At 40.2% G+C, this 12,927-nt stretch overlaps 1 protein-coding gene across 1 annotated transcript in view; it reads right to left on the bottom strand.

Annotated features, from left to right (window-relative positions):
- LOC133000246 (contactin-4) overlaps window positions 1–12,927 on the bottom strand; it is a 44,325-nt gene that overhangs the window by 8,615 nt on the left and 22,783 nt on the right. The window contains exons 13-18 of the mRNA XM_061070130.1: window positions 11,858–11,975; window positions 9,008–9,166; window positions 7,418–7,567; window positions 6,702–6,772; window positions 6,094–6,328; window positions 5,868–5,983 (exon numbers count right to left, since the gene is read on the bottom strand). Coding sequence (XP_060926113.1) covers window positions 5,868–5,983; window positions 6,094–6,328; window positions 6,702–6,772; window positions 7,418–7,567; window positions 9,008–9,166; window positions 11,858–11,975 — 849 coding nt within the window. The remainder of the gene's footprint in view (window positions 1–5,867; window positions 5,984–6,093; window positions 6,329–6,701; window positions 6,773–7,417; window positions 7,568–9,007; window positions 9,167–11,857; window positions 11,976–12,927) is intronic.

The following is a 12,927-nucleotide window of genomic DNA, read 5'->3' as shown; positions in this document are numbered from 1 at the left end:
ATTACTTCTCTTTCGGCTTTCGAGCAGCGGTTCCAGTCTCATGACACAAATGCCAGTGAGGAGAGACAAGTCCCTAAAGAAGAAAGGAGTGCTGTTGTTGCGGTCGTGCAGTTTGATAAAATGTGCCTTAATGACACTTTAGAGCTGCAGACAAAGCTGGATGTTGTTGTATATTAGCTCCAAAACTTTGAGCTGAATGAGTAGTTGTTATCTTCTATCGTATGAAGTGGACATATTGGAGGACGCTACACTTGAAATATGAGGCATTGATAGTAATGCCTCAATGGTATTTGTTGGCCAACTTGCGTGAAGAGCCCTTTGTGCCACAGCTGGCTGCCTCCTCTCTGTGGTCGGCCATGGAAAACACATCAGTGCAGATTTCAGTATTGCTTTTACTTATCAATGTGATTCTGCATTTAATCCTCTGCTGATAAGTTCTAATGTAAAAAGCACTATATTGATGGTAAATAGCGATAGCGTTGCTGAACAACAAAAACATATTTTACCAAAGAGAGTGCATCATTACGACAGAGTATTATGGCTACATTAGGGGGACAAAATTGGACACTTAGAGGATAAAATTGTAATAATGATAGATATATTTTACTCTGGTAATATTACGAGAGTAAAGTCCAGATTTTACGGGGAAAAGTGAAAATATTATGCGATTAAATTGTAAATGTACCTGAACAAAGTCACAATATTTGATGTTATGTTCTCTGTCTATAAAGCACTTTTCTAGTCTTGATGACCACTGAGCACTGCCATTCACAACAACATTCATACAGTGCATCTATGTGCAACACTTTCTCTATCACTTGTCATTCACACACTGCCGGAACAACTGTAAGGGGCAATTAGGGTTTCAGTATTTTGCCAAAGGACACTTTGGCAGGCGAAGTGATGGACCCTGGGATCGACAGCGACCCTCTGATTAGTGATGACCCATTCCACCTCCTGAGCCACAGCCCCACAAAAGCATCCTAAAGCATATCTTGACTCAAGTGCATTGTGTAAACATTCTCAGAGAGCACACATGCCAGCTAGTATGCTTCATAAAGTTAAATCCCTGCAATACACATCAGAAAATATTTGACAACAGGTCCTAAACAGGGTCTGATTCCTGATTCCTATCACTACAAGCCTCTGATAAAATGAATTTTGGCACAGTGCTGTCCTCCAGGCAGAGTATATGGACAGTACATTATTAATAGTAAAACTTCTTCAGTTTCAATGTCTCCCTCTGTCTTTGCCTGAAGGGCAGGACTTGCAATGGGAAGATCTTGTAAAAGTAACTAAAGGATGAGGTTATTTTTGAACCTCTACCGGTCGCTACGAATTCTACAGCAGTACGATTTTAAGACTCATAAAGAGCAGGTACGCTGTTTTTCTAAAGTCATATCCAATGCACCACCTCACTTCTATCAGTTGTCAAAAGTTGTTTTCTATGTGTTTCTATCGCCCTTTATCTCTTTCTACACGTGCAACGATTGGACATTAGAGCCACTGCTGCCTTCTTCTAACTAGATGTTCTCTTTCTAACAATGCAGCCCAGGGAGTTTTTAGTTGAGGCATGTCCTACTGCCATTACAGTTTACAATCATCTACAAGAAAAGGACTCCCGATAGACAGAAAAAGAGTATGAGTATGTCTACACCGACTGCGTAGTTACAGCAGCATATTAGCAGAAAAGGCCTATCAAATTCTGAGTGACCATTAGTCAATTGGCCGCTCCAGATCCGTTTTCAGAATCTGCACATATGTAGCTCCATTATGCTGCTTCATCAGCTCACTGGTGTACCCCCACTTAATGTCCCCTCTCATCTAACTGCAGTGAGCCAAATTTTCCCTCTTGGCAATAGCCACTTCCGAGGCTTTTTATTTCTCTTCATAACGGTTTTATTTCATTTGTCTTTTAATTTGAATATTTTAGCTTGTCATTGTGATATCGAGTCTTGCATCCTAAACCATCTATTTGTAGCTGTCTATTACAAATATGGGCAAAAATATTTTACTGCGCACTAACTTTCAGTCCTGGACAAAGCTCCCCCTTGCCCCCTAAAAAGTCAGGATTAGAATTCTGATCTCCTATGTGGAATGGATCACATTTTTAGTTGATAATTGATTATAACATTATTACTTTTCACACATTGTATGTCTTTTTTGGCCAACAATCATGGTGGACACTAATCTGGTCAATACTATGAAATCCTCTCCTTCACATTTTACCCACCTCTTTGTTATAAATGTTGCCAGTAAAAGAGCAATCACCTCAACTTTTTGACCAGGCCTCAGGAACAGACCTTTTCGCGACATTCAGTTTTTAACATTGCTTAACTGCCATGGAGTAAACATAGCATGTCAGGTTAATCTTATCTAATGAGCAGGTACTTCTACCTTTAATTGTTTAAACAATGAAAGAAAATGTAATTTCTTTGGATAAAAGGTTCAAAAGGAAGTACAGGATAGACAGTGAAAATAATATTGGTCCCAAAACTAATACCTGAGGGACAACATACTTGAGAGGAGCAATATGGTTATTTATGGAGACACAGAACCTCCTGTTAATAACCCTACCAGATATTCCTAGTCAGTGCTTCAGGCTTACATCTTACAGAGTGGTAAGAGGAAAATATATTTAAGACTTATTTAAACATCCGTAATTTCATCACTGCTGAGCAGATTTAGTAATATGGTCTGGGTCTCAAAGAAATGGACCCCCTGGTGGGATTATTTTGTCAACTGCTCTTTCCAAGGTCAAGAATTACCTCTCAATCCAACCAATCTAAACAGTTTCAACAAAAAAGGAACTCCAACTTGGTGAAGAAGCCTTATCCCGCCTCCTATTACAGGCCCACCACAGGAGCTACTGCAGTGCCAATGATGAAGTTCAGGACATGTTGTGGGAGTCTTATCCTGCTGCTTTCTTCGTCAGAGCCAGATGGCACCGGTTCAACAAGCCCAAAGATCAGGGCATAACGGGGGGTGCATTCCCTTCCAGGAACTTGCAGCCAGCAGCTGCTTCAAAGAAACCTAGAGGCAACATTGAAAAATATGACTTTCCCACCCACTGCCACACATCTGGAGTGACTGAGTCAAAAGTCAAAACCCTTTTGTAAAAAAAAAAAAAAAAATTAAATCCAATGATAAACCATAGCAGGTCACATAAATGAGTGACAGCTCACTTCTAATTTAAAGAGTTGTAAAGAAGGAATGAAAACATGCAGCTCTACAATAGCTTTACATTTCAAAAACGATCAAACCTTCCTTGATTCTGTTCACCCTAATCTTGAGGACGTCTGGATGCCTCTATGTGGAGGATTTCCAGACACACCCAACTAGGAGATGACACAGAGGCAGAGCCAGGGCAAGCTGGGGAGGTTAATTATCTAATTTAACCTGGAAACACCTCTGGGTCTCCCAGGAGGAGCTGGAGGATGTGGGTGAGAGGAAGGATGTGTGTCTGCTGCCATCATGACCCTGATCATGATAGATGGATGATAATCTGCATGTTTGTAGAAAGAGAGAGGAAAACGATTTGGACAAAATATGAATATGATCACTTCTTTTCGTGTAAAATAATTATTTTATAAAAAAAGAAGGGGAAGAGGATGAATAAGCTTACCTCTGTTATGATTGTGTAGCTTCGTAAATTATATTTCAGTTGAGTAATAAGGATTAACACTACTTCATCACCAGCACCAGGGACAGTTTGAATATTTATTTGCCTCCGCTCTGACAAATTAATACATTATAGAGCAAGTACAACAATTACACCATTTAAGCATGGTGAAAGAATTATAATTTGTTAAGTTATTATTATTATTTATGATGCGTTTGCATGTTGTAAGTACTTGTGCTAGTGCCGTGAGGTTCAAGTGTTTCTCTTCCCTCGGTGCATACTTGCTGTGACCATGGAAATGTCAAATATTTTGAGTTATGTCGTGAACCTTCTACAAGGTCACAGGCCACACTATCATGAAATCAGTAGAACCTAAACATTATGCTTCATTGTTCTCTCAAAATAAGAGGCTTTAGACTATGTTAATATCATGATAATTGAGGTGATGGAGAAGAGTATTTATGTCATACTGGGATATGTTTGGGGTATTTGTACAATGAATGTAAAATAGAGAGAAGACAGTGCACAACAAATCCATCTGCTAGTTCAGCACCATGGACAGCGCTATGGATTCATCATTACACAGCACAGTGAGGTTACTGATATCACACAGAGCAAAACAAACAGGGCTGTCTCCATAAAACACATGCATTTTATGTCATTCTTTCACAATTCAGCTCACTGTTTAACCACATCCCCTGTTAACTTCCTTACAGGTGGGAATAAAACATGATATGTCGGAAAATACACCACATGAAAATTACCATATTTCTTAAATACAAGTTTTTCAAGTTCACATTCAAATTTGAATGTCGGGGCTTAGGGACACTTGGATGACACCACAGGAGCAGTGTGGAGGCATTCTATTTTTCTCAGTTGTTTTTAATTTTTGTATTTAACTATGAAGAAGTGGTCATCAATTACTTCAATTGTATTTTAATTGGCAGCAACGCAAACTACAACACATATTTTTAACACTTCACAGACCCCTCCGTCGGCATAGTGGTGAGTCGATAATGAGGGAATTTGCATTTTTCATTGAACTATCTCTTCAAAATGAGCTTTCCCTGAAGAGTTGTAGCCAAATAGAAAGAGAGACATTCTGCTGATGGCCTGTTGGTGTGAACGCAAATGTCCGAGTGAGAGCCTCTGTACTTTCTGCAGACTATATGCCAGGGGGCTGGATGGAGAAAGTCTGCAGGAAGCTGTGAAATAGCTGTGCCAGACAGGTATGAGGACAGCAACCAAGATGTCAGGAGAGTTTGTTGTGATGAGAGCAGACCCTGTTCTCGATGTGCTGTAAACACAAACATGTGATCTCCGCAGTGGACATAATACTTTAGGTTCTGCCTCCCAAATGCTGCTCCACACCTCACCTCCGTCTGAGATGTATGTGTTGTTGTTAACGTATCTGAGCGGAAAATCTCCTGCTGCATTGTTCATGTGTGAAAGGCAAACTCCAGAAAAAGTCATAACCCAATTTGTCTATGGGTTTTTTTTCTGAAGAGGGCTAATGATTAATTTCTGGCCAGTTAGTAGAAGCTTCCTACATTAAAACACGTGATAAACATGGGTATTGGTTTAAAGAAGAGAAGCATCAAAATTTTGCATAAAAAAGTTTCCAAAATACATTCATATTGTTACTAACCTTCTTTGTTTTATATTCAAGCATATTAGCACATTTATTTTCAGTGTGTTTACAATGAATACTCTCAGCACAGCTCCCTTGCTCTGTCTCAGTCTCTGTTCTACAATCCTCTGTTTTATAACCATGTGTGGACCAAACACTGGCATTGACCTCAAAGCTTCAGGCCACCTGGGGAGACCCGGCCATATATCTGGGGTCTAGGAGAGACAGTCTTTTTCTATCTAGGCTTTTCCACAGCCCAATCCCAGGAGTGTTTTTGTTGTAGGGGATAGTGATGTATGATGTTCACACTTTTATTTATTTATTTATTTTATATTTTTTTAATAGCAGCTGTCAGACAGCCTTGGGTATTGAGCTCTTTTCAGAGTCTAGAGGAGCTGCCAACAGACCTCTTCATCCCTGGGATTAGCCCCTGAAAGACCTGCCACTCCAACACATAGACTAGTTTAATGTCAGAATATTTCAACTTTGTCATTATTGGCAGTCAGACTCAGCTCAACGCCAGCGGACTGTAATGTCAGTCATTCTGGGATTTCTTTTTTACTTGTTTTGAAGCTCCATGTAACGCTATTATTCCACCTTGTTTTTTTTACATACCTCATAAGCAATGATCTTCTCCCTGCTGGCCCTCGAGGGAACTGGTTCCCAGTACACCTCGATCTCGGTGGCTGACAAAGCGCGGCCGCGCACTTTTGCCGGTGCCTCCGAGGGCTCTTAAGAGGATAGATCATGAATTATACATGTTTGCAATTAAGAGTGAAATCATTCATTTTCAGGAATTAACACAATCAGCTTTGCGGCGCATGCAGGTGAATAAACTCACCCTCCTCCGCAGAAAAAACTCGAACAACACGGCTGAACTGGCCCTCCCCCAGGCTGTTGTACACGCCCACCTTCACTTCAAACAGGGTCAGGGGTGCGATGCTGTCGTTTCTGCAAATATATCGGGATGCATCGGGCGATGCCAGCACCGTCTGGATCCAGGTGCTGCTGCCGAGTGGGCGGAAAGCCACCACATAGCCAAAGTCCTCTCCGCTCTGCTGTTCCTCTGGAACTGGCTGAGATAAAAACAGAAAAGTTACATCTTTAACATAAACAAGTGTGCGCAGAAATTAAATGAGGGATAAAACGTACAGAGGTAAAATCTTGCTCCCTTTGAATCACACCCAAAAGATTTAAAGTCTTTACGTAATTCTAGATGTAAACATGCAACATTTGCTCCTGCTTGCAAATCTTGGTTTTGATTTAGACAACAAGGGAAAACTGCAGGCAGTAAATCAGAAAAGCTACGCCTTTAATTAAAAGCCACAGCGCTGGAGCCAGACAACCTCAGCCACACTAACTCTGCCAGAAGTCCATTCTTGTCCAAAGATTCAGAGAATGCTCTCCCACAATCATTGCCCACTCAAAAAATACCCATGATCCTCTTACCTCCCAAATGATGACAAGTTCTCCTCGGGCTCCTCCGCCACCGCTCACATTAACTGGTGCAACCTTGGGAACTAAAGAGGCACAAAGGAAACGTAATCACCCCTCAGGTTTGGACTGGTGTGTGTAAGGCAGGTGCAGAGGATTCTGTTAATACACGGCTTTGAACAAGGTGATCAGAGCCACTCATCACAAGCTTCTTATTTACACAAACGGGTTAATCACACAGCAGAGGAAATAGGTCTTTATGTTGACAGAGGCATTACCACTCATGTACGGTGAAGTTATTAGACCAGCGGCGTATGTCGGCACTGTGTGTGAGGCACAATTGGACATTTGTTCCCTTTTTAGTCAACCTGCAGGATGGAATTACTCAGCTAACCAGCTCAAAATAGACACTTTTCATGTTGATGTCTCATGGCATTTGTGGGGAATGTTTCACATTATCAATGGATGTAACCATTAATTAATCGTGGCGTTAAGTAACACACACACACACACACAAGCACACACGCACACACAGTGCTGATACTTAAATGTTTAAAAGTGTCATTCAATTTCCACCTATTTAGCATGAGTCTCAGTAATCAAAGTACTGGCATGAAAGGGAACAACACGGAACACTGAGGGAAAGTGAAACTCATCAAACAGTTAAATTACATTTTCCAAGTGGGACTGATTAATTTGTTATGAAGAGAAACAACAAATTGAGAGGATACCTGCGGCTTTGGTTCGGATCTGTTTTGATGGCGTGCTGGGTTCTCCTACACCAACACTGTTGATTGCCACCACCCTGAATTCATAATCCACCCAGGGGTTCAGATCCGTCACTGTGGCATGCATCATCTGTCCAGGCACAGAATCAGGAACTAGGATTAAAGAATTTAGAATTGAGATGTGTTTTGTTTTTTTATTACACTTTTTTTAAACACTGAGGCACATTTCACATTTAGTCTCCAACACATTTAGAAAGCGTTTCACTCAAAATGAGTTGCTGACATTTGTAAATCTTATTAAACTATTTGAATGACAATACATTCAAGGGCACACCATGTCCGCAACTCCTCATGTTCTGATGATAAAATTTTACACCTAAATGCAATAAAAAAATTGAATTATTCAGAAAAAATGTAACTTAGCTCAACAACTTCCTGCAAGAGTCTTTGTTTCAGGCTCTATTAATGTTACAATGATCAATTTGATGTGTGTTTAGAATTTTAGTGTAGGAACTAATAAACCAAATACAATAGCCAACTATGTCCTTAACTGTACCTACTGTATATATTGTTTAATACAGGAATAATACAGACTCTTACATATTGATAAAGACTGCTGCAGATGATGCTACTGAAAACACTTTGTTATAATAATCAATGGCCGAGTCTCAGTGGCCCCTTCTGAATCCTGATCAGATGTTTTACCGGTGATGCAGCTGCTGTAGTGTGATCATGTAATGCAATTGCTGATATACGTAATGGAGGTAATGGGAAATGTACCTAAAAAGAAGTCTACTGAAGTAAAGTATCAATGAACTTAAGCACAGTAACACATTAAATTAGCTTTGTAACATCCCAATACTAGTTTTTGCACCAAGACCTCTTGCATATACTGTATCTAAATGTAGTTTTTCATGCATGTGGAAGTCATTTATACAGAATCCGGACTAAAGGAGCTACTGTGCTTTTAACTTGTGCAGCAAACAAACAGCAGCTTTTTCATGCATGCTAACATTACTTGTATTTTCTACTGTATATGCTAATGTAATCAAGAGGCTGCAACAGATACAGTATATACTGTTCTTCATCTGTATTGGTTTTCAGGCCTGTTGCTTTATCTCTTTTCAGTTTTTGTTAGAATTATTTTCTACATTCCCAAACAACTATGCACAGGATAATAAATAGCTCTTTAAACATGTTGCATAATCACTGGACTATTTCGAGAGCTACAATATGACTTCTCTCCTCTGGAGAGAGTAAATCTACCAATGGAATATTAAGCATCTACTATACACGGCATAGTACTAGACAATTTAAATTAGGGTTGGGGAAAATATTGAAGAGTACAACTAATGTCTGTTTTCTTATGGGATAATTAAGTAGCAAAGAGATCAACACATGATATTACAACCCACAACTACATTGTTAACTGTTAACTGTGCACTAAAACGAATGCAGCTGTCTAAACAGCTTGTTCAAACTCTCTATCATTCACAAGAACATTATGAACGATCATAGCCTCACAGATGACACAGTCTGTCCGCAGTACTGACTAGTTTAATAAAAAGAGTGGGATGGTGTTGCAGCTGTTACCTGTTCTCACAGTCTGCCAGCCTATAGAGAAAGAGGTCCGGGCCTGCACCATGTACATGGTCACAGGGCTGTGGTTGTCAGGTCCAGAGCCCCAGGAAAGTTGCACAGTGTTGTCGGTGATGTCCGTCACCACCAGGCCCTCCGGGGCACCCGGGGGTCCTGCAATACCCAGAAACAGGGAGAGGTTCCTACATCAGCCTCAATGGACAGCCACAGCCAAAACAAATGAAATCCTGGCAGGTGAGTAACGTCAGACGGAGAACCCAACAGAGGTGTTAAGTGATTCATAACGCAGGGATTAACCCCAAATGCAGGGCTAGTGGAGATAGGGTGGGCCAGTGTTATCAATCCACAGAATTATAACGGTTAAATTGTCAAATGAGAAGGACATTTAGAAATGTAAACATGTGTGTGCCTCAACCAGCAAACTGATATGAGAGAAATCAGTATTTATAATGAGACAATTTTAATGACAAGGGATTTGGGGAAAACAAGGCTGGATTTTCAACAGTGATCTAATTGAAATTAGTTTAAGCAGCAACATGAGATCAAACAAACAAGCCGGGACTTGGCTAACCGTCATGAGATTTCCTGCTAAGCTCCGCAAATCTCTGCAAAAGTAGCAGTGAAGCCTCAGCGGGGCGACCTGCTGCTTGGAAGAAGATCACTGGGTATCAACAATGCTCTGTCTCAGATTAGTCAGACAAAAAAACATACAGTACAATCTGCGTGTCAAAGCTGCAGCATCTGACTTTGGCTGCAGTCTCTTGCTGCCAGGCTCTGCCAGTACAACACTGCTAATGCCCAGCTTGAGGTCAGCCTACACTTCTATTGCATTTCTGTATTAACAAATTTTTTTTATATATATTACATAAGGTGTAACCCAGCAAACTACACAATACAAGAGAGATGATATGAATGCACAAAATATGACAGAACCGGTGTACTGATAAAAATGTATGTTCTCAATATATTGAAACACTAAAATAAAAATTATACAATAAAAACTCAATGAAAAAAATTAATAAAATCAGAGAAACATAAGGAAAGATCCATTCATTTGACTCCAGGAGGCTTCTTCACAATTTTTCTATGTACTGATTACAGACCTCTGATTTATACTCAGCAGTTATTTTGGAGCACTGGGCCTCTATAACTAATGCAAGTTTTAGATGTAAAGTTCTCAAATCCCTTAATGCCCAGAAAAAACAAAGGAAGAAGACACGGTGTTAGCTACAATCGGTTGTAGTTCTATAATAGAAAAAACATCCTACGAAATGAGTTGTCCATTTTTAGTAGAAAATTCTGAAAACCATTAATTAAAAGGAATAATATTATTCAATCTGTACCGATCAATTTTTAATTCAAATTTGATTGTGTATACGTGCAACAGGCTTCGGATTGTACTCTATAGGGAGGTGTTCTAAAACTGATTTGTTCATCCTGCAAAAGAGACCCTGGGCAAGGACCCAAAATGACCCAGACTCTCAGGCAGAGATGAAGAGTTCAGAGCGATGATAAAAACAAACAAGGCTTATGGTTGGTGGAGACTGGCAAAGGTCAGAACCAGGGAGAGAAGGCTGACAGAAAACCAAACAAATGCAAAATGGAGAGAGCAGTAAAACAAATACACAACAAAACAACAGCAAACAACTGAACCATCGGTGAACAACAGGAATACACTGTGGCAGCTCAGAGATGGAATCGAGATGTTATAAATACACTGACTGACTAATGAGACAGCAAAATCCACAACACCAATGAAAAACAAATTCATGTTTGGTAACTATACTCATGTCTCCCTGTAAATAAATCTCAAATTTAAGACATATTTCCTAAGAAAAGCAAGAAAGAAAAGAAAAGCAGAGTGCAGATTTAATTTCAGACTTAATTTAAAAAGAATCCCAATGTTAATGGGGGGGGGCACTTTAAGATAAAGTTGTGATATTGTCTTATTCATATTCTTTAACTTCCAGCCAACATAATTGAAATTGAGGAATGTGAATACAAAACATTGATGGAAGCACTTTTTTCAGTATGGGAATTGCATCTGTTTTACAGTAACATTAGATAGTCACCCACATCAGAGGGCAAAGCGACAACTCTTCCTCTTAAGTAAAACAAGCAATGTATACTGACAGTTTAACCCCTAAAAGGGATAGTTCACCCAAAAATGAAAATCACTTGCCAATGGAGGGGTCGGTGAAATGAGGTTTTCTCTGATGCTTTTTTAACTTTGAAGAAGTGATCACCAGTTACTTCAATTGTATTGGATTTGGCTGCACTGCTGTTTACCCCTGACACCCATCCCTCCATCGACATAGTAGTGAGAAGATAATGAGGGAATTTTCCTGCTTTGCTGAATTATCCCTTTAAAGGGGGAAACACATGTCCATATACATGTATACACAAATATATAATATCTGTTTGATAAATTAAAGACAGTTCAAGTTTAACATCAGAGATGCAATGCACAATATATATGGTGTTGTTATGGTTGTTTCTGTGAAGTATTTTCAAGCTGGGTTCTGATATTTATTACTGCCCTGAAGCGTTGGAGGTTATTTACCTGAGAAAGTGCCGTGATCACTGAGCCCACGGGTTTAAGAGAGAACAACTCTTTAATTTCAAAAAGTTCATGGCTGTCAATCTGACAGTCTCTTAAAGCGGTTCATATCTGAAACCTGACATTGAGGTGATACATCTCTTCCCTGACAGCAGTGGGATTTCGCTGGTGTGTTGAAATCTAAAGAAACACGCACATACTACCCCACAAAACAAGAGACAGAGAACCTCCGGAGAGACTGCTGCAAAATGACAAGCGGTGTAAGTGAGGAGGAACAGGCGTACCTCTGACAATTAGGTCTGCTGCTGCTGAAACCGTGTCGACTTCTGTGTGTACCATGCACACATACTTCCCAGAGTGCTTCAGCTGAATGTTCCTCACCATCAGGTCACCTGAAAATCCCTGATGACACAGACACATACGTATCAGAGAGACTCAGGAAGACAGAAAAACACCAAAAGGGGCAAAGTATATGGAAATATGGAAAATCCTGAGCGCACATTAAAGGCCTGTGTGTCAGTCATATTGTGTAAATCCTCACAAAAGAAGCTTGGATTCACCACAAGTGAATCAACAAAATGACACAGCATTGTGGTTACACACATGAATTCACGTTTACATTGTTATGAAGGCTGCACACATTTCTTTTTTCTTGGGATCAGTGTTTGCTGTTTTCACACTTTATTGTTACTGCTCCGATGAACAGCATCATCAGTGGAATTCTAGGGATTCAGAATTCAGTGGTTTGTGTAAAAATCAATGGCAAGTAAAACAGCTGTGGTGCTTATGCACAGTGTGGACATGTCAGAGCTGTACAGTGACTGCTGTGGGCCGGGCGCTCTCAGCCAGGGAGCATAAATCTTGTAATCACAGAAATACAGTCTCCTTGTTTTTTCCAGGAGAAGTTGATTGATTTTCTCCTTCAGTGAGATCACCTCTGGGCGGCAGAAATGTCATCCAGGTTACAGGCTCTCCCTTAAGACACAACACTCAGTAACATCTGCTGGTATCTCTGAATTAGACGGGCACGATGGTGACAAATGGGCTTAAAGGCGAGTTACAGTGGAGTTTCGTAGACTTTACTTCGTACTGGGCACAGTGACACAGCACTTCAGAAGAAGTAAAGTGTAACAGCTGGTCTCTCACAGTAACGCTCTTAGGAGGAACATGCACAGACACATTCTCTTCCTTGCATCCCATCCATCATGAAGTTTAAATTACATAAAGTATTTCTATTCAAATGGACTGAGTGAAAAAGTCAGCGGAGTGACTGTTTTCATACTTTGAGGGTCCCTACTAACCCCTAATACAGATAGTATTAGGGGGATTATTAGTTTACACAATATGGGCCATT

Source organism: Limanda limanda, chromosome 4, assembly GCF_963576545.1.
Source record: "Limanda limanda chromosome 4, fLimLim1.1, whole genome shotgun sequence".
NCBI lineage: Eukaryota > Metazoa > Chordata > Actinopteri > Pleuronectiformes > Pleuronectidae > Limanda > Limanda limanda.
This window is presented reverse-complemented; position numbering and strand designations above follow the sequence as displayed.